General features: G+C 38.1%; 1 protein-coding gene across 1 annotated transcript; it reads right to left on the bottom strand.

The window, feature by feature from the left end:
• Nucleotides 1-7,884: 7,884 nt before the first annotated feature.
• On the bottom strand, nucleotides 7,885-18,061 carry LOC128697489 (transmembrane protein 263). Its single transcript, XM_053789216.2, has 4 exons — nucleotides 17,936-18,061; nucleotides 17,636-17,752; nucleotides 15,861-16,035; nucleotides 7,885-9,916 (listed from the first exon to the last, which is right to left on the bottom strand). Exons 2-4 carry the CDS (start codon nucleotides 17,675-17,677, stop codon nucleotides 9,732-9,734), a joined length of 402 nt encoding a protein of 133 aa, XP_053645191.1. The 5' UTR covers nucleotides 17,678-17,752; nucleotides 17,936-18,061; the 3' UTR covers nucleotides 7,885-9,731.
• Between the last annotated feature and the right edge of the window lie 6,581 nt (nucleotides 18,062-24,642).

The following is a 24,642-nucleotide window of genomic DNA, read 5'->3' as shown; positions in this document are numbered from 1 at the left end:
AGTATTTATGCACTGTTCACAGAGCCATCTAAGTTACTGGATGACATCCACACACTTTTGCCAATACAACAATTAAATGAGTTATAGTGATTTTTTTTCTATTTCTGAAGTTGGCCTAACTTGGTGGGAAACACCAAAATGTTACACTAATCATGATTTATTCTGTGATATACGTAGTAGTATGTTTTGGGTGATTTTGTTATCATTTAACCCTTAAACTGTCCAAACGTAGATCTACGTTTTTTCAACATTTGCAAGTATGTAAAAAAAGTAGATCTTTTTTTTTTTTACATTTGAAAACGTGTAAAAAAAAACTTAGATCAAGGTTTTTTTTTTTTTTGTTATATTTGAAAATATGTAAAAAAAGACGTAGATCTACTTTTGGAGCACTACACATGTGAACATAGATCTGCTTGGACAGTTTAAGGGTTAAGTGTAGACCCCTCTTCCCCCCCCCCCCCCTTTTTTTTTTTTTTTTTTTTTTTTTTTTTTTTTTTTTTTTTTTTTTTGCCCTTGTTGATCTTGTATAATGCCAGAGTTTGATAGAACAAATGTTATCAATAGCCATTAATATAGAGGGAGGAATAGAAGAGGACCCAGGATGCTTCCTTGAGTCATCTACGGTATATTCACTGATAGAGTAACTGATTATAATTTAGCATTTTATTACTGAAATAAAATTGGAAGCACAGTACAATACTTGGTTATTAATTTTTATATGCTTTTCTCTTGATAGCCTTTGTACCTTTTTTTGTTTATTATGACTAATGCATGTGTACCCTATTGTATTCCATTTGGAAAAAATTTATCAGAAGAATTGCAACGATTACTTTTTAATACATGTGATGACTATTCACATGTACACTAAACTGTTCCTCTGAAAGATGATACAAACTAAGGTGCATGTATATAAAAGTACAAAACTAATGAACTGTCGCCCATTTCACACAGTATTAAGATTTGCCTGGAACAGGATTGGTGGTAAATACAAAATGGCCTGCACATCTTTAAGTACTCTATACAAAATAATACTGTACAACTTTGCTGTTTGATATTTTGGCACTGGTGTAACCCAACTAATGGTGAATAGTCCCCTGAAATTATTTTATCACTAGACTAGAAATTGGTTAGCAGTCAGGAACAAGGACTATTACTGTAGATAGCAACAATCATTGCTGTACTGAAATGCTGCATTTAAAGCACATACTGGTAAAGGGATATACTGTAGTTGTCACAGTAATACACCTACAATACCACTTCCCTCATTCCAGGAATATATTTTTTTTATTCTATGACAAATAGGGAAAACAGACACAATCCAACATCCACATTAATTAAGCCATTAAAAGTTTGTTTACAAATTCCAATCACAATAAATTCTGAAGGTAAGTTTGCCTTTTACTATTTTCCTGTTCAAATAGCAATCTTCATTTGACTCAGGTTACATCATTTAAAACTTCTTTATGTGTTCTTAAACATTTGAGTGACTTGCAGGTATTAGAGAGATCTTTCTGCCATTAAAACAACTGTGTATATGATCAGGCTAATGTAGCAACAGCATAAAAACAAGAAATTAACAGGAAAGCAAAAACTATGGACCAAGGAAGCATGAAACTTCAGCATTATTATTATTATTATTATTACATTAAAAGAAAGCTCCTGGGAAATGGGAGATAATCAGGCTTGAACCAAAGAAGGGAAGGGCAACTCCCATTCTTTGCATCATAGCACCCTCCTTGAAGGGTGAAAATATAGTAAACCAATGTGATGTAATGTAAACAAGATATTTTAAGTACAGTGGACCCCCGGTTAACGATATTTTTTCACTCCAGAAGTATGTTCAGGTGCCAGTACTGACCGAATTTGTTCCCATAAGGAATATTGTGAAGTAGATTAGTCCATTTCAGACCCCCAAACATACACGTACAAACGCACTTACATAAATACACTTACATAATTGGTCGCATTCGGAGGTGATCGTTATGCGGGGGTCCACTGTATATTAAAAAATGTAGCCCTATATAACTGCGACCAACCTGTATTTTTGAGTCATCCCTCCAAATTTGTCGTTAACAACAAGGAAAAATATTCACTTGAGCTCTATCTTTGTTTATTTTTTTCACTGTGGTGAACATCCATTTCAGAGGCAATTGAAGCATAATAGAGTATTCACCTAGTACCAGCTGAGATTATTATATGACCAGTTTAGCGCTTTCTTTGATTATAATAATAATAATCATATGACCAGAAAAGAAGAACAAGGAGCCACAGGTCACTAACAAAACCTTTAGAAATTGACATTAAATACTGCTGAAATTAAGAGCAAACTCAACATCGTAACTATGGTAAAAGAATCTTAACACTAGGGGTGTGCCAATGTATTGTACTGGCAGGTTATCGGCTAATTTTGAAGGTATCTGCAAAAATTTTAGTATACCATCCCAACTTGATACTACAGTAGACTGTCGATTAACATAACTGAGAAAGTGCGGCATATTTTCTTTAAATACTCAGTATTTATCACACTATATGAAGCAAATGTAGGGGAAAGAATATGGTATGTTGTAGGTTCATTCCCTTCCATTTCACAGTGAGCAAGACCATTTTCCTGTGGGGGAGACCTACTTACTGTATACAACCTACCTAACCTCAATGCTCCATACATACATGTCCAATACTGTATTCAGACTGTCTTAATAAAATTATTTTATCTTATCATCCTATTTTGTCTCTGGATAGTAATCATGGCACCTAAGAAAATTAAGTGTGGTTGTGGAAGTGCAAAGCAGCAGCATAAGAATAACGGTATTGGTGTTATGAAGGAAATAGATATTAGACAAGCGGCACAAGTGTAGAGACAGTACAAGTCCATAGCCTGCGCGAGGCATCAATTTGTACAATTAAGAAGAATGAGGTAAAGATACATGCTTGTGCAATAATTAACCCAGGTTGTGACCTAAAAAGAATGGCACAAAGGTCACAACAGCTAAATAAAATGGAAGAGTTACTGAACCAGTGGATTGAGCGGAAATCCAAGAAAGGTGTGCCACTTAATTTCATCTTAAGGAAAAAAAAAAGCCTTAAGATACTACAAGTGTGTGATGAGGAAGGCAGTCCTGAACAAGAGTGTATGCTTAATACAGGTTGGGTCCACAAGTTCAAATTGTGCAATCAGCTGCATAATAAATTTTCTGGTGAAAGTGCTTCTGCTGACTGCACTGCTGCAGAAAATTTCCCTTCTGAATTACAAAAAATTATTTCCAAGGGTGGCTACAAGCCACAACAAGTGTTTAATGCAGATGAAATGAAGTTTTGCCTGCATTCATGGTTCTTGATAATTCCCACACACCTAGTACTCTTCAAGGATGCACCCCATGTAAAATTTTTAACACCAAACACATCTTTAATATAACCACTGGATCAAGGAGTTACTAAGACATTTAAGTGCAGTTACACATGAAAAGTTATGCAGAAAACTGTTAGAGCAATGGATGATGACTTATGCCAGACCTCTGGCATAAGTTTAATAATATAGGTGCCGTCATCATTATAATCAAAATAAACACTCAACCCACAAGGAGCAGGCGCTATCAACTACGTCAAAAGTGCATGGAGTGAAGTGCCCATATCAACATTAAATGCAGGTAGATGTAGGTTGTAGGTTGGTAGACAGCAACCACCCAGGGAGGTACTACCGTCCTGCCAAGTGAGTGTAAAACGAAAGCCTGTAATTGTTTTACATGATGGTAGGATTGCTGGTGTCTTTTGTCTGTCTCATAAATATGCAAGATTACAGGCATGTCTTGCTACTTCTACTTACACTTAGGTCACACTACACATACATGTACACGTTTATTTATACACACTCATCTGAGTTTTCTTTGATTTTATCTTAATAGTTCTTGGTCTTATTACTTTTCCTTTTATATCCATGGGGAAGTGGAATAAGAATCTTTCCTCCGTAAGCCATGCGTGTTGTAAAAGTCAACTAAAATGCTGGGAACAATGGGCTAGTAACCCCTTTTCCTGTAAAGATTACTAAAAAGAATAAGAAGAAGAAAATTGTCAAAGTGGGAAGTCTGAATGTGCGTGGATGTTGTGCAAATGATAAGAAAGAGATGATTGTGGATGTTATGAATGAGAAGAAACTGGATGTCCTGGCTTTAAGTGAAACAAAGCTGAAGGGGGTGGGAGAGTTTCAATGGAGAGGAATAAATGGGATTAGGTCAGGGGTTTCAAATAGAGTTAGAGATAAAGAAGGAGTAGCAATATTGTTGAAGGATAAGCTATGGCAGGAAAAGAGGGACTACAAATGTATAAATTCAAGGATTATGTGGAGTAAAATAAAGATTGGATGTGAAAAGTGGGTTATAGTAAGCGTGTATGCACCTGGAGAAGAGAGAAGTATAGAGGAGAGAGAGAGATTCTGGGAAATGTTGAGTGAATGCGTGGGGAGTTTTGAATCAAGTGTGAGAGTAATGGTGGTTGGGGATTTCAATGCTAAAGTGGGTAAAAATGTTACGGAGCGAGTAGTAGGTAAATTTGGGGTGCCAGGGGTAAATGTAAATGGGGAGCCTTTAATTGAGCTATGTGTAGAAAGAAATTTGGTAATAAGTAATACATATTTTATGAAAAAGAGGATAAATAAATATACAAGGTATGATGTAGCACGTAATGAAAGTAGTTTGTTAGATTATGTATTGGTGGATAAAAGGTTGATAGGTAGGCTCCAGGATGTACATGTTTATAGAGGGGCAACTGATATATCGGATCATTATTTAGTTGTAGCTACAGTTAGAGTAAGAGGTAGATGGGAAAAGAGGAAGGTGGCAACAACAAGTAAGAGGGAGGTGAAAGTGTATAAACTAAGGGAGGAGGAAGTTCGGGCGAGATATAAGCGACTATTGGCAGAAAGGTGGGCTTGTGCAAAGATGAGTAGTGGGGGGGTTGAAGAGGGTTGGAATAGTTTTAAAAATGCAGTATTAGAATGTGGGGCAGAAGTTTGTGGTTATAGGGGGGTGGGGACAGGAGGAAAGAGGAGTGATTGGTGGAATGATGAAGTAAAGGGTGTGATAAAAGAGAAAAAGGTAGCTTACGAGAGGTTTTTACAAAGCAGAAGTGTTATAAGAAGAGCAGAGTATATAGAGAGTAAAAGAAAGGTGAAGAGAGTGGTGAGAGAGTGCAAAAGGAGAGCAGATGAAAGAGTGGGAGAGGCACTGTCAAGAAATTTTAATGAAAATAAGAAAAAATTTTGGAGTGAGTTAAACAAGTTAAGAAAGCCTAGGGAAAGTATGGATTTGTCAGTTAAAAACAGAGTAGGGGAGTTAGTAGATGGGGAGAGGGAGGTATTAGGTAGATGGCGAGAATATTTTGAGGAACTTTTAAATGTTGAGGAAGAAAGGGAGGCGGTAATTTCATGCACTGGCCAGGGAGGTATACCATCTTTTAGGAGTGAAGAAGAGCAGAATGTAAGTGTGGTGGAGGTACGTGAGGCATTACGTAGAATGAAAGGGGGTAAAGCAGCTGGAACTGTTGGGATCATGACAGAAATGTTAAAAGCAGGGGGGATATAGTGTTGGAGTGGTTGGTACTTTTGTTTAATAAATGTATGAAAGAGGAGAAGGTACCTAGGGATTGGCGGAGAGCATGTATAGTCCCTTTATATAAAGGGAAAGGGGACAAAAGAGATTGTAAAAATTATAGAGGAATAAGTTTACTGAGTATACCAGGAAAAGTATACGGTAGGGTTATAATTGAAAGAATTAGAGGTAAGACAGAATGTAGGATTGCAGATGAGCAGGGAGGCTTCAGAGTGGGTAAGGGATGTGTAGATCAAGTGTTTACATTGAAGCATATATGTGAACAGTATTTAGATAAAGGTAGGGAAGTTTTTATTGCATTTATGGATTTAGAAAAGGCATATGATAGAGTGGATAGAGGAGCAATGTGGCAGATGTTGCAAGTATATGGAATAGGTGGTAAGTTACTAAATGCTGTAAAGAGCTTTTATGAGGATAGTGAGGCTCAGGTTAGGGTGTGTAGAAGAGAGAGAGACTACTTCCCGGTAAAAGTAGGTCTTAGACAGGGATGTGTAATGTTACCATGGTTGTTTAATATATTTATAGATGGGGTTGTAAAAGAAGTAAATGCTAGGGTGTTCGGGAGAGGGGTGGGATTAAATTATGGGGAATCAAATTCAAAATGGGAATTGACACAGTTACTTTTTGCTGATGATACTGTGCTTATGGGAGATTCTAAAGAAAAATTGCAAAGGTTAGTAGATGAGTTTGAGAATGTGTGTAAAGGTAGAAAGTTGAAAGTGAACATAGAAAAGAGTAAGGTGATGAGGGTATCAAATGATTTAGATAAAGAAAAATTGGATATCAAATTGGGGAGGAGTATGGAAGAAGTCAATGTTTTCAGATACTTGGGAGTTGACGTGTCGGCGGATGGATTTATGAAGGATGAGGTTAATCATTGAATTGATGAGGGAAAAAAGGTGAGTGGTGCGTTGAGGTATATGTGGAGTCAAAAAACATTATCTATGGAGGCAAAGAAGGGAATGTATGAAAGTATAGTAGTACCAACACTCTTATATGGATGTGAAACTTGGGTGGTAAATGCAGCAGCGAGGAGACGGTTGGAGGCAGTGGGGATGTCCTGTCTAAGGGCAATGTGTGGTGTAAATATTATGCAGAAAATTCGGAGTGTGGAAATTAGGAGAAGGTGTGGAGTTAATAAAAGCATTAGTCAGAGGGCAGAAGAGGGGTTGTTGAGGTGGTTTGGTCATTTAGAGAGAATGGATCAAAGTAGAATGACATGGAAAGCATATAAATCTATAGAGGAAGGAAGGAGGGGTAGGGGTCGTCCTCGAAAGGGTTGGAGAGAGGGGGTAAAGGAGGTTTTTTGGGCGAGGGGCTTGGACTTCCAGCAAGCGTGCACGAGCATGTTAGATAGGAGTGAATGGAGACGAATGATACTTGGGACCTGACGATCTGTTGGAGTGTGAGCAGGGTAATATTTAGTGAAGGGATTCAGGGAAACCGGTTATTTTCATATAGTCGGACTTGAGTCCTGGAAATGGGAAGTACAATGCCTGCACTTGAAATGAGGGGTTTGGGATATTGGCAGTTTGGAGGGGTATGTTGTGTATCTTTATACGTATATGCTTCTAAACTGTTGTATTCTGAGCACCTCTGCAAAAGCAGTGATAATGTGCGAGTGTGGTGAAAGTGTTGAATGATTATGAAAGTATTTTCTTTTTGGGGATTTTTTCTTTTTTGGGTCACCCTGCCTCGGTGGGAGACGGCCGACTTGTTAAGAGAAAAAAAAAGATGTAAACTATGGCCTTGTGTGGTTTACACTTTCACAGGCTTTCCCTCACTTGAGACCCAAGTGCAGGAAATTGTTCAACTGGCAAAGAGTGCCAGATAAGGGCTCTGAAGATATGCAGGATGATGTGAATTAACTCTTAGAAGATGAGTATGAACAAAGCCCAGAGGAAATGGCAAGAGTTCAATGCCCAGATACAAAGCAGGCAGTAACAGAAGATAAAGAACAACCTGCAGAAGAAGTTAACTTTGCAACAGTTATGCAAAAAGTTCCATGTTACTGCTAAACTAACAGTTTCACTGAAGACACTGACAAATCTAAAAGCAACACTTTGAAACAGGGCCTAAAGTAGCCGATTATGCCTTATTGTCAGTTGTATAAAGTACTGCAGAGTAAAACAAACTAGAGATGCATTACAAAATTCCTCAGTATTCCAGTATAACTATCAAGATCAGTGAAAGAACCTCAACCATCCACCTCAGTCCATCAGCGCAACATCAAAATCTATCTTTGACGTACACCAGCAACCAGCATTTAAGGTAAGAAATATGATTTATGTAATTTTTATAGCATAAATATTTTATTGAGTATGTGTAACATCACTGCATCCACCTACAATTACCTGAATTTTATGACAATGTCAAGACCTAAACAAAAAAATTTGTTTAGCTCTTTTGGGGGTCTGAGAAATGTAACCATGGATTCTTAATTTCAGTTTGCACAATTTTTAATTTACATGCCATTTTCAAGAATTTAATTATGGTGTTAATCGACAGCCAACTGGACACCACACCTTTATGTATGTAAAAATCAAGTATCATATTCATAACCAAGTGCTAAACATAAGAGAGAAAAAGTAATAAATTCTTAATTAAATTATTATTACTGGTAGCATCAAGGTGTACATAAACTAGTCTCACAGGTTAGACTATTGTAAGAACTCCCTAAACTCTTAGAACAAGTCTCTCATGCTAGTCTGAAAATATTGGCAATATGTCCTACTTTGTAACTAAGGATATCTTCATTCTTGACTTGCATACAGAGTCTTATGGCATAGCTTTTGTAAATTCAGAAGCTGAGTTTAGTCTTACTATCATTGTAACAATGCCTCGCCAACAGTCATTAAGAGCAACAATGGAATAATAACTATTAAATTTTTACCTAACAGGCTTGCCTGTAAGAATTAAGAAAATCATTAAAAAATTATAATCTTGTAATATACAGTATACTCTTATCTAGTACTAATTACACAAAAATACTGATCTCTTTAATATAATACCACTGGTGCATCTTGGAGGCATTATCTATCATATCAAAATAGTGTATCTCTATCCAACAAATATTAAATTGGAAATTTTATCACAATGAAGTGGAGGTGCTATTCTGGCCCTTCTGCAATAGGTACTAAGCTCTTAAGTGAAATAAAAATTTAATGAACACTTAATCTTAAAATATATTTACCAATTATTTCTATGAAATTATAAAATATATAAAAAATCTGAAACAAAAGCAGATGTGTAAGTCTGATATCTTAATAGAATTGATTATCAGTCAAATCTATGTCAAGTTTATTTCTTCTAAAGTCAAGGAATGAAACTTATGCTTACAGAATTCAAGAAAGGAAACTCAACATTAGAAAGATTCCAATTATATTTCAACAATTTTAAAGATAGCAAAAGGAAATTTAACAGACATGCCACTACATTTTAAGGATAAATGATCACAAACAGCCAAGTCAACTGTCATGGAAGATGACCAAATATAAAAGTTGATCTATTTGTGCAATATCTTGTCATCTGTCTTAAGCAAGCACATTAAATAATACTCAATCACTCTTAATAAAAAAAAAAGTAAATTTAGCTAATGGTTTACATTTTGGCAAAGCATTATAGCATGCACAGTGCAGAGTAGTTAGTTATCTTAACACTCTTCAGCTCAAATACACCAAATATTTTAATACTTATTTCATATAAATGTGATTTATTTAATTAGGTATTATAAAATTTTAAGCAAAGTATTTACACCTTATTAATTTACATTACCAGAGTAAATCACAAATTGTGTGTAATTTCAAATTAACACATACAAGTTATCAGAAGAATGTGATTATTGAAGATAATACAGTACACATGTCAATCTTTAGCTACTAATGTAATAGATTTTCCATTTGTCTCATTTATTACAATATCAGCAAGTCTTCTCTGAAGGCTTTAATACTATGAACTACATTTGTTATTTTTTCTAATATTTAATAATCAAACTCACTAAAAGGTTCAACTAATAACACTTGTACACAAGCCCATTACAAACTTACAAAAATACCCTTGGGTAGCATATCTTAATAGTAAGAAAAAAAATTAAAAATTAAAGTGTAGTTTGATATCTATATCATTAATACATCAGTCCGAGTGTTCTTTCTTCTTTGTAGTGACCTTTGATATTACTGCTGATGCTCCACTTGCAACAGTGCCCGCTGTTCCAGCAACAACAGAACCAGCAGTGCCTACGACACCTGCTCCTACACTGTAAGTTGTTCCTGCAACCCACTTGACACCTGTTACACCTGCACCCACAGTCGATGAACCTGAAAAAAAAAAATATCCATCACAAGTATATACATGTCTGTCTGTAGTTTGGAGACTCAGAGGATGAAGCAATGTACATAAAATAGTCATTTTAGTAACACACTGGCTGATTCCCACCAAGGCAGGGTGGCCTGAAAAAGAAAAACTTTTATCATCATTCACTCCATCACTGTCTTGCCAGAAGGGTGCTTTACAGTACAGTTTATAAAACTGCAACATTAACACCCCTCCTTCAGAGTGCAGACACTGTACTTCCCATCTCCAGGACTCAGACTCCGGCCTGCCGGTTTCCCTAAATCCCTTCATAAATGTTACTTTGCTCACACTCCAACAGTGTATAAATCTGTAGTGGAGGGAAGGCAGGGTAAGGGCTGCCTTAGGAAAGGTTGCAGGGAGTGGGATAAAGGTTTTGTGTAATGGGGCGTGTAGTGAGGCGTGTATTTTATCCTGTCAATTTAAATCTAGTTATATTCTAATTCTTGTAAACAACTTATATAAGACCTTAGTGCAATTACAATTGAGAGTCTTGTGCCTTTTTTATATTATTAGATTAAACACAGTTGTACTATAGTCAATACCAAATTCATATATTAGACCATAGTGCAATTACTAGTGAGAGACTGGTGCTATTTTTAATTTGTATTTTTATATTATTAGATTAAATCTAGTTGTACTATAGCTCATTCTAGCTCAAAACATAGACTCCACAAAAGTCATTATATTAGACCTTAGTGCAATTACAAGTGAGTCTTGTTCTATTTTAAATTTGTATTTTTATATTACTAGTTTATACCTAGTTGTACTTTAGTTCATTCCAGCACAACACATAGACAACATCAACTTCATTATGTGTAGTAGTGACTATACTCTATATGACCAAAATACTCTAGCTATATACTTATCCAAACTTCCCACCACTACAGATATCAGTACTAGAACTCAACACACAACTCAGGATATAAATAACCATAATTTAAACCTAGAAGATAATTGATCACGTTGACCCTGATCTAAACCTCCATAATCTGACACCCAATCAAAACCTATTGGAAAGTAACTGCCTTTATTACACAGCAACAAGCCAGCACTATCCTAAACAATGCTAAAAGTCTATCAGTACTTAACTACAACATCAGGTCCTTAAGCAAACACTATGATGACCTCCTGGCACTCCTTGAATCACTAGACACCCTTCTCCTGCATTATTCTTACTGAGACCTGGCTTAAGCAGGACACAATAGATATCTACCCTCTACCAGGATACACAGCAATTCACAACTGCAGACCAAACCAAGTTGGGGGTAGTATTGCAATCTATTACTCTAACCAATTATCTTGTATTAGCACCACTTGCTTTAGTGATGAATATGGGGAATACATTTTTGCTAATTTTACTGTAAAAAACCTTAAGACACCTATAACAATCGGTGCCATTTACTGGATACCTCACAAACATCCCAAATTTCAGTGAGAAATTAAAGTCACTAATAACAAACAGACAAATGAATAAGCACCACCTTCTCTTAGCTGGAGACTTCAACATCAACCTCGGCTTACTAGATGATCAGCCTGTAACTGATTTCATCAACAATATGAACAACACACTTCTCATACCAACAATAACTAAACCTACCAGGCTCACTGAGACAAGTGCAACCATAATAGACCACATATGGACCAATATACTAGCCCCCCTTAAATCAGGGATAATCAGATAGCACTACAGACCACTACCCTACCTTCCTCCTGACAAACATTAGTAAACCACCACTTGAATTCAACAAAGTCTCATTTAGACTCCATGACGAGGCCTCAATAAGGAAGTTCACAGCTGACCTAGAGATTGTTGACTGGCCTACAGAATTCTCCAAGGCCAATGGTATTGATGACTGGACAGACATTTTTCTTAACAAATTACTTAGACTATACAACAAACATTGTCCTATAAAAATGAAACAGATCACAAACAAACGGCTTGGTTGCCCATGGCTAACCAGTACCATTCTGAAATCCATTGACAAGAAACACTAATATGAAAAGCAATATAGACAGGGCTTAATACACAAAGATATTCTTAAACACTATTCATCAGTTCTCACCAAAGTAATAAAGAAAGCCAAACAACTATACTACTCCAGTAGATTCACAGACACTAGAGGAGATATAAAAAAGACCTGGAAAACACTCTCAGATTCTAGGGACCCACAAACTGAAAAAAACCAAGAATATTGTCCTAACTAAACCTAATGAAACACCGCTACATCCCACTGACACAGCTAACAAGATAAACGACTTCTTCTCAACCATAGGATCTAATCTCACCAATAAAATCCCACATACCAATGCCCATGCCGGGGACTACCTAGATGGGAATTTCCCAAATTCCTTCTATCTCGCACCAACTGAGCCCTCGGAAGTCACCGAGATTATAAAGTCACTTAAAAACAACTCAGGGAATCTGTCTAATGTCCCACCATTACTGTACAAGCGAGCGGCCCATATCCTTTCGCATGCTATTTCATTACTTTTTAACAAGTCACTAGAAACTAGCACCTTCCCGAAACTACTCAAGATGGCAAGGGTTACACCAATACATAAAGGTGGTGACCATACAGACTTAAACAACTATAGGCCAATATCAAACTTACCATTGCTGTCCAAAATCTTAGAGACACTCGTGCACAGGAGACTATATTCATTTATAACAACACAAAACATACTCAACCCCTGCCAATTTGGATTCAGGAAAAATAAAAGCACTAATGATGGAATCATAAAAATGCTAGATCTGCTTTACACAGCATTGGAAAATAAGGAATATCCACTAGGAATTTTTATTGACCTAAGAAAAGCTTTTGACACAGTAGACCACGACATCCTACTCCACAAACTTGACCATTACGGTATAAGAGGCCATGCGCTTGCTTATTTCAAATCTTACCTTACTAATAGGTATCAGTATGTCACCATTAAAGACACAGCATCAACAACACGGCCACTTGATACTGGAGTTCCGCAGGGAAGTGTCCTTGGTCCCCTGCTCTTCCTCGTATACATCAATGATCTTCCAAACGTATCCCAACACCTGAAACCCATTCTCTTTGCTGACGACACGACTTATGTCATCTCTCACCCTAATCTTGCCACCCTCAACACCATTGTTAACGAGGAGCTGATCAAAATATCGACTTGGATGACAGCCAATAAACTTGCGCTTAACACTGACAAAACCTACTATATCATGTTTGGTAGCAGAGCAGGAGATGCACAAATTAACATTAAGATCGACAACACTCTAATTACCAGACATAATGAGGGCAAATTCCTAGGCCTATACCTTGACAACAACCTGAATTTCAGCACCCATATCCAACACATAACCAAAAAAGTATCCAAAACGGTTGGGATCCTCTCCAAGATACGATACTACGTGCCGCAAAATGCCCTTCTCACACTATATCACTCGCTTATTTATCCATACCTCACCTATGCTATTTGTGCTTGGGGATCAACTGCAGCAACACACCTAAAGCCAATAATAACCCAACAAAAAGCTGCAGTAAGAATAATCACTAAATCCCATCCCTGGCAACACACCCCCCCACTCTTCATAGATCTAAACTTACTCCCTGTTCAGTACATCCACACTTACTACTGTGCAATCTACATCTACAGGACCTTAAACTCCAATATCAACCTTGACCTAAAACGCTTTCTTGATAGTTGTGACAGAACCCACAGGCATAACACCAGACACAAACATCTCTACGACACTCCCCGTGTTCGACTAAACCTTTACAAAAATTCAATGTATGTCAAAGGCCCTAAAATCTGGAACACCCTACCTGAGAACTCTAGAACTGCAGACACATTCATCACCTTCAAAACTACCATTAGAAAACATCTTATCTCCCTGATACACGCCATCAACTAACTACACTAATACCACCTGGTGGTTCACACTTACACTCACTCACCCATTTGACCATAAACAGAAATATTAATCTCAATCTTAAAATAATGAATCCTATGATACTCCAATACTGAAACTATGTACTGTGCCAAAACAAAAGCATTCACATTGCTAAACTCACAAACTAGTATTTAGTCACTTAGCCATAATACCAACTTACCTCATAATTTGTAATATTTTAAAATAAAGAATTAAACTAAGTCTGCCCGAAATGCCTAGCCATGCTAGGCGTTCTAGTGGTACACTCTGTAATCATTATTTAACTACATGTAAACCACACAACAACCAAATTCTGTAAATTCAACATTGTAATCTTTATAGAGAATAAACTTTGAATTTGAATTTGAAGCATGTGCTTGTGTTTTAAGAGTGGTTTTTGGGACAAACTATGGTTAGCCAGACTGAGTCCTGGAGGTGGGAAGTACAGTGCCTGCACTCTGAAGGAGGAATGGAGATATTTGCAGTCTGGAGGGTCATCTGAACTGCAGTATGTGTACACCTCTGGCAAGATAAGTGATAAAGTGAATGATGGTAAAAAGAATTTCTTCTTTTTTGGATCACCTACCTTGGTGGGATGGCCAGTGTGTAAAAAAAAAATTTAATGCACTTCGTCTATTTCATGCCTATTTAGATTAAAAAAAAAATAAGCACCTATGTAATTCACAATCAGCTTTCAAAAATCTAATATCCTCACAAACATTACCTTACATATGCCAAGGGCAATTTGAGTTAATTAGTATACAACTTGCATCTAACATATTGGATATATATATATATATATTTTTTATGATGACCATTTTCATTTCGCTTGTCACACTACCCTTGAGTTGAAAACCAGCAATCAGAATTTTGCTCAAAACAATTTATTAACAATAGCAATTTTTTTAAATGTACAGGTAGGCCCCGCTTTACAGCATTTCGTTAATACAGCAGTTTTCAATTATGTATACCCATTCTTCATTTATTCAGACTTACTATAATATATTCACCACTCTCTATAAGCCAAGAACAAAAATATTTTAAAGGTGAGTACTGTGTGTACTGTATATGCATTTTTTTACACCTAGCTATATTCCTTACTTAATGTATGAAAGTATAAACATGTTATCAGGCTTTTATATGCATTTGAAAGTGAAAAAAGGCTATGATTCACTTTACAGCAGTAGCCTGGAACCTAATCTACTATACAAGCAGGTCCCTCTTGTACATAGATATTACGAGAGGGTTAACAATGAATGCATAAAAAAAAAAAAAAACTAGCTATGCATAGTATCTTGGGCAGTCAAAACTAGAATTAAGCTATAAACATAAAAGTAAGGTTAATCTTTTCCAACTCAGGCTGTCGTAAGAATACATGATATGGATAACACTGACGAATATAACATCCTATAATAATATACAATCTTCACAATCATTAGGAAAGGTCGTGGATTTTATTCCTGTCAAGGAAGCAAAGCTAAATGTACTATTGTATAATGAAATGTAAATAAAGATATAAATTTAAAATACAAAAACAAGACTGCACAGTGCACATAATAAAATATTAAAGAGACTTCTTAAATGTTTAAACAATTTGGTACTTGCTAAGGACATGCAGCATTTTTCAATTTGGTCACAGACTATATATACAGCTTTCTGAATTGTTTGATAATTTATTCCTTTAGTGTACATAAATCCAGAGAGATTCGAATGAACAAGAAATATAAAGAGTCCTTGTTTTTAGGGTGGTGCTTATGTGTTCCAGTACAGCTGCCAAGGAAGCTTACATCTGGGCAGCATTATAGTTCAGGGCCCTAAAGATGTGGAATGAGCAGTTCAATGTGTTAATGGCAATTCTACTTCAGCAGTTGATTTAGATATTTGAAATGGGGTCTCGAGTGTTGTCTGCAGTCGAGGGTTGTTGCAGCTCCAACTGCTGTCTTTTGTTAGGCGATGAGTGGTTTGAAATTTTAAATTGATAAACTGCTTACCTACAGTATAAAGCCCTGAGGCTACTCCTGAAACTGCCCTCTTCAGGTAGCCAGGTGTCTGTTCTGGGTTAGTGTTGGGAGAAGTGGTGGGAGACGTGGGTTCACAAGGATTTGGGCCTTCCGTGGTGCTGGATGTGGTTGATGAAGGAGAGGAAGGTGAAGTAGCATTAGATCCCTGAAATTGTTATATAGTTAGGATCTAAAAGACAAGATACTTATCTGGTAGTGATGCAGTGTCCATTGTATAAAATAAAATCCATCACTGAAAAAAAAAGCAAGGAAAACTAAATGAGGCTACAAGAATATTGCAACAAGAAATAATACTAAGCAGAAGGGATTTACTAAAAAATATAAATCAACATAGGTCATTCAGCACATTACAGTAAAGGGGTGCCTATGCCACTGAAAGGAAGTGTAAAGGGTATGTGCAAAAGGAACGAAGGAATAGTTGTTGCAACAAGTCACTCATTAAAGAAGTCAGTATCTTTAAGATTAAACTCCTGGAGGGCAGCCAGGGTGAGAACATCAGGGTATTGAAACCAAGGCTTGGACTCTAGGCTTGGTTCAGATAACTTTCACAGATTGCTGCCAAACAATGGTGATAAACCTGACAAATCAAGTGTTGCATACAGTTCCACACAATAAGCTATATTGCACTATAAAAGTTAAGTAAACCCTGACTACTTGAAGATTTCTAGAATGACCTGCACTGGTAAAGAGAAGTCCTTTTTTCTCCAACAGCATATTAAATCTACGAGTGTGTGCCCAGTGAAGTTAAGGCACTGATGTTTAAAAATAGAGGCAAACTTTGACAAAATGGCAGGTCCCTTCACAAGCCATAAGCTTGCTGTCCCTTACGAGGCAATACGAGATGATGACCAACAAAAATACACGTGCAAAAATTTGTATCCAATGATAGAAACCATTTAGCATGCATGCTTAGTGTAGTCTAATTTAATAGGGCTGATTAAAAACATCAATGGAGATGAAGAAAAATGTTTAAAAGGAAAAAATAATGCTGAAACTCAAGAGGGTCATTTGAATTATGAAATCTGCACATAATGGCAACTACGATTATAATAAAAAAAATAAATATTTTAGGCTTTATAAGGCAATATGAAATTTAACTTGGTTAAGAAATTTAAAAGTTAAATAAATAACACTCAATTTTTTAAGTTACGTGAAAAATATTTTTTAAAAAAAAAGCTGCAAGATTTTATTCTTCCGAGTCGGTAGCCACTTCAACTTGCACACTGGGGGGGGGGGGGCAGGAGTTTGATCCCCGGCTCAGGTCAAAACATTAGTCATCTTTCCTTACACCTGTTGCCCCTCTTAACCTAGCAGCAAGTAGGTACCTGGGTGTTGGCAAACCAGGTGTGGATTGCATCCTGGGGAGAAGAATAAAGGACATCAAAGGGAATAAAGTTGTTGATGACAACCTGACTACTGGAGAATTCTGGGTTAATAACCCTCTGGGTTTATAATTAAAAAAAATCACTTGTTTTTAGAAAGTAAAACATTTTATGCTGTATGACCCTCGTGGGTTTAGCACTTAGTTTTGATTGTAATAATAAAAACTCGGATAAGTGTAATTACTAATCTGAACCTTTCACTTAATAAGGGAATTAGTAATGCAATGGCCGATAAACACTGTAAATAACATTAATGAGTGATGGTGATGTAAGAAGACTGTTTCCTAGGGATCCTGGAGTGCCTCTTTTGGCACTATCACGTTACCAATCCACTCACTACACAGCACATGCAGGTATATTCACCGGTCTGATGTATCCGTAGAAACCTTTGACGTAGCTGGTCATGGTTGATGGAGGCAGGACTGTGGCAGAGACAGACGGCCTTGTTGTAACCCAAGTTGACGTCAAATGGCACAAGTCCTGTCAACACAAACAACTCCCGATATTTCTCTCAATTTTAACTTATAAAACAACCTATATCAACATATAAAGCTTTCGGCGAGCTCGCCATAGGCCGTTCTTAAACTTTGATGGTAAAGCACATAATTGTCAGTGTATAATAAGCTGAAATAGAGGTTAAAAATGATGAGACTCCGCACTCACCTCTAATGGTCTTGTTTACTTTACACAGCTGCGCGTGGCACAGTCCCAACCTTAACTGTGATTGGTGGAGAGCTTAGTGTCTCCACCAATCAGCAGCCTCCTGCCAACCCTGCTGCCGCCTCGGTGACGTTTGACATATAATATGTATCATAGTTACTGTAATTATGTCTATAATTATCTCAATATGAAGGCCAGCCTTAACCACCATAATAATAAGGAGAATGAGGAGAGAAATAAATGATGATGATAATAATGGTTAAAAATAACAGAAAAAAGTAATATCAAGAGGTACGTCATCATTTGAAACTTTTAACTTCAAGTTACAGTAATTTTATTGGGTCATCGAAAGTTAATTTAATAAGTTCATTTAGGTACAAATACACATAAATACAGTTACACAAATTATCATACATAGTAACATATGTAAAACAACCACTGGGAGAGTTGAATGATAGCTCTAGGCCTTTCGTGGTGCAATCAACACATCATCAGGAGCTTGCAGTGTTGCAGAAATGAGCAGGAAGTCCAAGCAGATTCGCTCAGGGGAACGTTTTCTAGCTCGAATTAACTAGAAAATGTTCCCCTGAACGAATCTGCTTGGATTTACTGCGCATTTCTGCAACTTTGCAAGCTCCTGGAGATGTGTTGAGTGCAACACGAAAGACCTAAAACTATCATTCAACTTCCCCGGTAGCTGTTTTGCATCTTTTATCACGTGTTCGCGATTACACACACACACACACGAGGAGAGGTTAAGGGAAATCAACCTGACGACACTGGAGGACAGGAGAGATAGGGGGGACATGATAACGACATACAAAATACTGAGAGGAATTGACAAGGTGGACAAAGACAGGATGTTCCAGAGATTGGACACAGTAACAAGGGGACACAGTTGGAAGCTGAAGACACAGATGAATCACAGGGATGTTAGGAAGTATTTCTTCAGCCACAGAGTAGTCAGTAAGTGGAATAGTTTGGGAAGCGATGTAGTGGAGGCAGGATCCATACATAGCTTTAAGCAGAGGTATGATAAAGCTCACGGCTCAGGGAGAGTGACCTAGTAGCGATCAGTGAAGAGGCGGGGCCAGGAGCTCGGACTCGACCCCCGCAACCTCAACTAGGTGAGTACAACTAGGTGAGTACACACACACACACACACACACACGTCAAGCACGTCAAGAAATTAGAGAAAGTGCAAAGGTTTGCAACAAGACTAGTCCCAGAGCTACGGGGATTGTCCTATGAAGAAAGGTTGAGGGAAATCGGCCTGACGACACAGGAGGCCAGGAGGGTCAGGGGAGACATGATAACGACATATAAAATACTGCGCGGAATAGACAAGGTGGACAAAGACGGGATGTTCCAGAGATGGGACACAGACACAAGAGGTCACAATTGGAAGTTGAAGACTCAGATGAATCAAAGAGATGTTAGGAAGTATTTCTTCAGTCATAGAGTAGTCAGGCCATGGAATAGCCTAGAAAGTGATGTGGTGGAGGCAGGAACCATACATAGTTTTAAGGCGAGGTATGATAGAGCTCATGGGGCAGGGAGAGAGAGGACCTAGTAGCAATCAGCGAAGAGGCGGGGCTAGGAGCTGTGACTCGACCCCTGCAACCAAAATAGGTGAGTACAAGTGAAGAGGCGATGGCCAGGAGCTGTGAATCGATCCCTGCAACCACAACTACACACACACACACACACACACACATCAGGATTTACCTGGACTGTTAAGAAGGCGTTTGACACAGTTCCACACAAGAGATTAGTGCAAAAACTAGAGGACCAAGCAGGGATAACAGGGAAGGCACTACATTGGATCAGGGAATACCTGTCAGGAAGACAACAGCAAGTCATGGTATGTGGCGAAGTGTCAGAGTGGGTGCCTGTGACCAGCGGGGTCCCACAGGGGTCAGTCCTAGGACCTGCGCTGTTTCTGGTATTCGTGAACGACATAATGGAAGAAATAGACTCCGAAGTGTCCCTGTTTGCAGATGATGTGAAGCTGATGAGAAGAATTCAGTCGGACGAGGACCAGGCAGAACTACAAAGGTATCTGGACAGGCTGCAGACCTGGTCCAGCAACTGGCTCCTGGAGTTCAACCCACACCGAGTGCAAAGTCATAAAGATTGGGAACGGGCAAAGAAGACCACAGACGGAGTACAATCTAGGGGGCCAGAGACTACAAACCTCGCTCAAGGAAAAGGACCTTGGGGTGAGTATAACACCAGGCACATCTCCTGAGGCGCACATCAACCAAATAACTGCTGCAGCATTCGGTCGTCTAGGAAACCTCAGAACAGCATTCCGACATCTTAATAAGGAATCGTTCAGGACCCTGTACACCGTGTACGTTAGACCCATATTGGAGTATGCGGCACCAGTTTGGAACCCACACCTGGAATCTAGAGAAAGTGCAAAGGTTTGCATCAAGACTAGTCCCAGAGCTAAGGGGTATGTCCTACGAGGAGAGGTTAAGGGAAATCGACCTGACGACACTGGAGGACAGGAGAGATAGGGGGGACATGATAACGACATATAAAATACTGAGAGGAATTGACAAGGTGGACAAAGACAGGATGTTCCAGAGATGGGACACAGCAACAAGGGGACATAGTTGGAAGTTGAAGACTCAGATGAATCACAGAGATGTTAGGAAGTGTTTCTTCAGTCACAGAGTTGTCAGGAAGTGGAATAGTCTGGGAAGTAATGTAATGGAGGCAGGATCCATACATACCTTTAAGAAGAGGTATGATAAAGCTCAAGGACCGGGAAGAGTGACCTAGTAGCGTCCAATGAAGAGGTGGGGCCAGGAGCTGAGTCTCGACCCCTGCAACCAGAATTAAATGAGTATGCACACACGCACACATACATATATAAATAAATAAATAAATAACTAAATCTTTCAGTGGGCTGCAGAAAACAATATGAAGTTCAACGATGAGAAATTTCAATTACTCAGATACGGTAAACACGAGGAAATTAAAACTTCATCAGAGTACAAAACTAATTCTGGCCACAAAATAGAGCGAAACACCAACGTCAAAGACCTGGGAGTGATCATGTCGGAGGATCTCACCTTCAAGGACCATAACAATGCATCAATCGCAGCTGCTAGAAAAATGACAGGATGGATAATGAGAACCTTCAAAACTAGGGATGCCAAGCCCATGATGACACTCTTCAGGTCACTTGTTCTGTCTAGGCTGGAATATTGCTGCACACTAACAGCACCTTTCAAGGCAGGTGAAATTGCTAACCTAGAAAATGTACTGAGAACCTTAACGGTGCGCATAACGGAGATAAAACACCTCAATTACTCTGAGCGCTTGAAGTTCCTGAACCTGTATTCCCTGGAACGCAGGCGGAAGAGATACATGATTATATACACCTTGAAAATCCTAGAACTAGTACCGAACTTGCACACGAAGATCACTCACAACGAAAGCAAAAGACTTGGCAGACGATGCAACATCCCCCCAATGAAAAGCAGGGGTGTCACTAGCACGTTAAGAGACCATACAATAAGTGTCAGGGGCCCGAAACTGTTCAACTGCCTCCCAGCATACATAAAGGGCCCCTGGCAGTCTTCAAGCTGGCACTGGACAAGCACCTAAAGTCGGTGTGGAAAATATTGTATATTTTCCGAAAATACGGTAATTTATAGGTAAATAGATGGCCTATATTGTATTTAATAAAAATTTGTCATAGAAAATGGGAAAGCCTGTGTCTGCTCAGAAGGGCAGTCGCCATTTTGTTTGAATTGAATAACATGTGAATAATGGGAAGAATTTTTCGTGCTCTAGAGGTTAAAATCGGGCTGACACCTCTCAAATAGGAGGCGAAATTGTTGTATGTGCATTCCTGCATAATTTGAGAATCAGGCAACAGGACAGAACAACTCCAGGAACCTCAGATAAGCTGTCTAAATTTTGTTTAATTTCTGGCCAGTAAATTCTTCATAAATGTAGGCAAAAGGGGAGATCCTGTACATTACACATTAAACTCCAGTCAAATTGGTGAGTGATATTAAGATATATTTTCCTTCTGTTATGTAATTGTGTATATATATATATATATAACCATTTATTATTTTAATATACAGTCCACAAAATTTACATATTTACCAGTATTCCTGGTTATACATATTTCATTGGTAATTAATAGGTCCAGAGCAACTTGTGGATATGACAGTGGTAGGTATCGAAGGGGGACATTTTTGCGACCTAGGTGTCCCAAATTCCTACTTGTCTAACTGATAAATAATAATTATCTATGTTCATTTATTGTTATGTACATAATGGTACATTCAGATAAATGGGAAAGCCTGCGTCTGCGCAGAAGGGCAGTCGCCATTTTGTTTGAATTGAATAACACATTAGTGTAATGGGAAGAATTTTTTTGTGCTCTAGAGGTTAAAATCGGGCTGACACCTCTCAAATAGGAGGCGAAATTGTTGTATGTGCATTCCTGCATAATTTGAGAATCAGGCGACAGGACAGGACAACTCCAGGAACCTCAGATAAGCTGTCTAAATTATGTTTAATTTCTGGCCAGTAAATTCTTCATAAATGTAGGCAAAAGGGGGGAGGGTCCTGTACATGACACATTAAACTCCAGTCAAATTGGTGAGTGATATTAAGATATATTTTCCTTCTGTTATGTAATTGTGTATATATATAACCATTTATTATTTTTAATATACAGTCCACAAAATTTATATATTTACCAGTATTCCTGGTGATACATATTTCGTTGGTAATTAATAGGTCCAGAGCAACTTGTGGATATGACAGTGGTAGGTATCGAAGGGGGACATTTTTGCGACCTAGGTGTCCCAAATTCCTACTTGTCTAACTGATAAATAATAATTATCTATGTTCGTTTATTGTTATGTGCATAATGATACATTCAGATAAATGCAATTTTCCACAGTCGGTACCTGACCAGCCGGGCTGTGGCTCGTACGTTAGTTTGCGTGCAGCCATCAGTAACAGCCTGGTTGATCAGGCTCTGATCCACCAGGAGGCCTGGTCACAGACCGGGCCGCGGGGGCGTTGACTCCCGGAACTCTCTCCAGGTAAACTCCAGGTATATATATATTACCTTGAGTAGCTCACTCATTTCCTTGCTGTCATCTGTGTAGGACCCATCTTGTTTAAGTAGGGGCCCAATACTGGACGTTGTTCTCGACTTTGAGTTGGCCTATATATATATATACATATATATATATATCTATATATATATATATCTATATATATATATATATATATATATATATATATATATAACCTAGCAACCATGGAGACGAGGATAGCCCATAGGTGGATTGGTAGCTCACTCAGTTCACACACTGAGGTCCGTGGTTTGATTCCCGGTGTGGAAAATACTGTATATATTTTCTGGATATACGGTAATTTATAGGTAAATAGATGCCCTATATTGTATTTTTAAAAGAAGTATGTTATCGAAAATGGGAAACCTGCGGCTGGGGAGGTCAGTCGCCATTTTGTTTGAATTTGGATTAGAAACGTTGTGTAATGGGAAGAATTTTTCGTGCTCTAGATGTTAAAATTGGGCTGACACCTCTCAAATAGGAGGCGAAATTGTTGGATGTGCATTCCTGCATAACTTGAGAATGAGGCGACTGGACAAGACAGCTCCAGGAACCCCAGCTAAGTCATGTCTATATTATGTTTATAGTTCTGGCCAGTATTATTATCATGAATGTAGACAGGGGGGTTTTCTGAGTATGATACACCTTAATCTCCAGTCAAATTGGTGAGTGATATTAATATATATTTTCTTTCTGTTATGTAATTGTGTATATATATAACCATTTATTATTTTTAATATGCAGTCCACAAAATTTATGTATTTACCAGTATTCCTGGTTATACATATTTCATTGGTAATTAATAGGTCCAGAGCAACTTGTGGAGATGACAGTGGTAGGTATCGAAGGGGGACATTTTTGCGACCTAGGTGTCCCAAATTCCTACTTGTCTAACTGATAAATAATAATTATCTGTATTCATTTATTGTTATGCACATAATGATACATTCAGATAAATGCAATTTTCCACACCCGGTACAGGCGAAACATTAGGACCTGTTTCCTTAAAACACCTGTTCACCTAGCAGTAAAACTGGTTAGTGGACTGGTGTGGGTCGCATCCTGGGGTCAAAATTAACCCAATTTGCAGGAAATGTTGTACATAACAAGGTTTCTATATAGTAAGTAAGCTTTTTCAGGTATACACAAATACAGTTACATAGAATTATCATGCATAGCAGCATATGTGTATCACTGGAATTTACCTGGAGAGAGTTCCGGGGGTCAACGCCCCCGCTGCCCGGTCTGTGACCAGGCCTCCTGGTGTATCAGAGCCTGATCAACCAGGCTGTTGCTGCTGGCTGCACGCAGACCAACGTACGAGCCACAGCCCGGCTGGTCAGGAACCGACTTTAGGTGCTTGTCCATTGCCAGCTTGAAGACTTATGGCCTTTGGCTTTATACATGCTCATGTAGAAATAAAGATTATTATTGTTATAGTGTAAGTTACCTGGATAACCCAAAAAGTCAAGAGTGGCTTATTTACACTCATGTCCTTAAACAATATCTAATTTGGATGCGAAACTAAATTGCCACAATATTATATAAATCAGGGATGGTGCCACATAATGCAATGTATCATAATTT

Source organism: Cherax quadricarinatus, chromosome 44, assembly GCF_038502225.1.
Source record: "Cherax quadricarinatus isolate ZL_2023a chromosome 44, ASM3850222v1, whole genome shotgun sequence".
NCBI classification, from domain to species: Eukaryota; Metazoa; Arthropoda; class Malacostraca; order Decapoda; family Parastacidae; genus Cherax; species Cherax quadricarinatus.
Note: the sequence above shows the minus strand (reverse complement) of the source record. Positions and strands in the feature narration are given on the sequence as shown.

Bases quoted from the DNA above. Each gene is read 5' to 3' on its own strand.
- LOC128697489 (XM_053789216.2), bottom strand. From the start codon at position 17,677: ATGACCAGCTACGTCAAAGGTTTCTACGGATACATCAGACCG. The intron at 16,036-17,635 runs GTGAATATACCT...TAACAATTTCAG, and splicing joins TCTACGGATACATCAGACCG to GGATCTAATGCTACTTCACC. The intron at 9,917-15,860 runs GTAAGCAGTTTA...TTTTTTTTTCAG, and splicing joins CTCAGGGCTTTATACTGTAG to GTTCATCGACTGTGGGTGCA.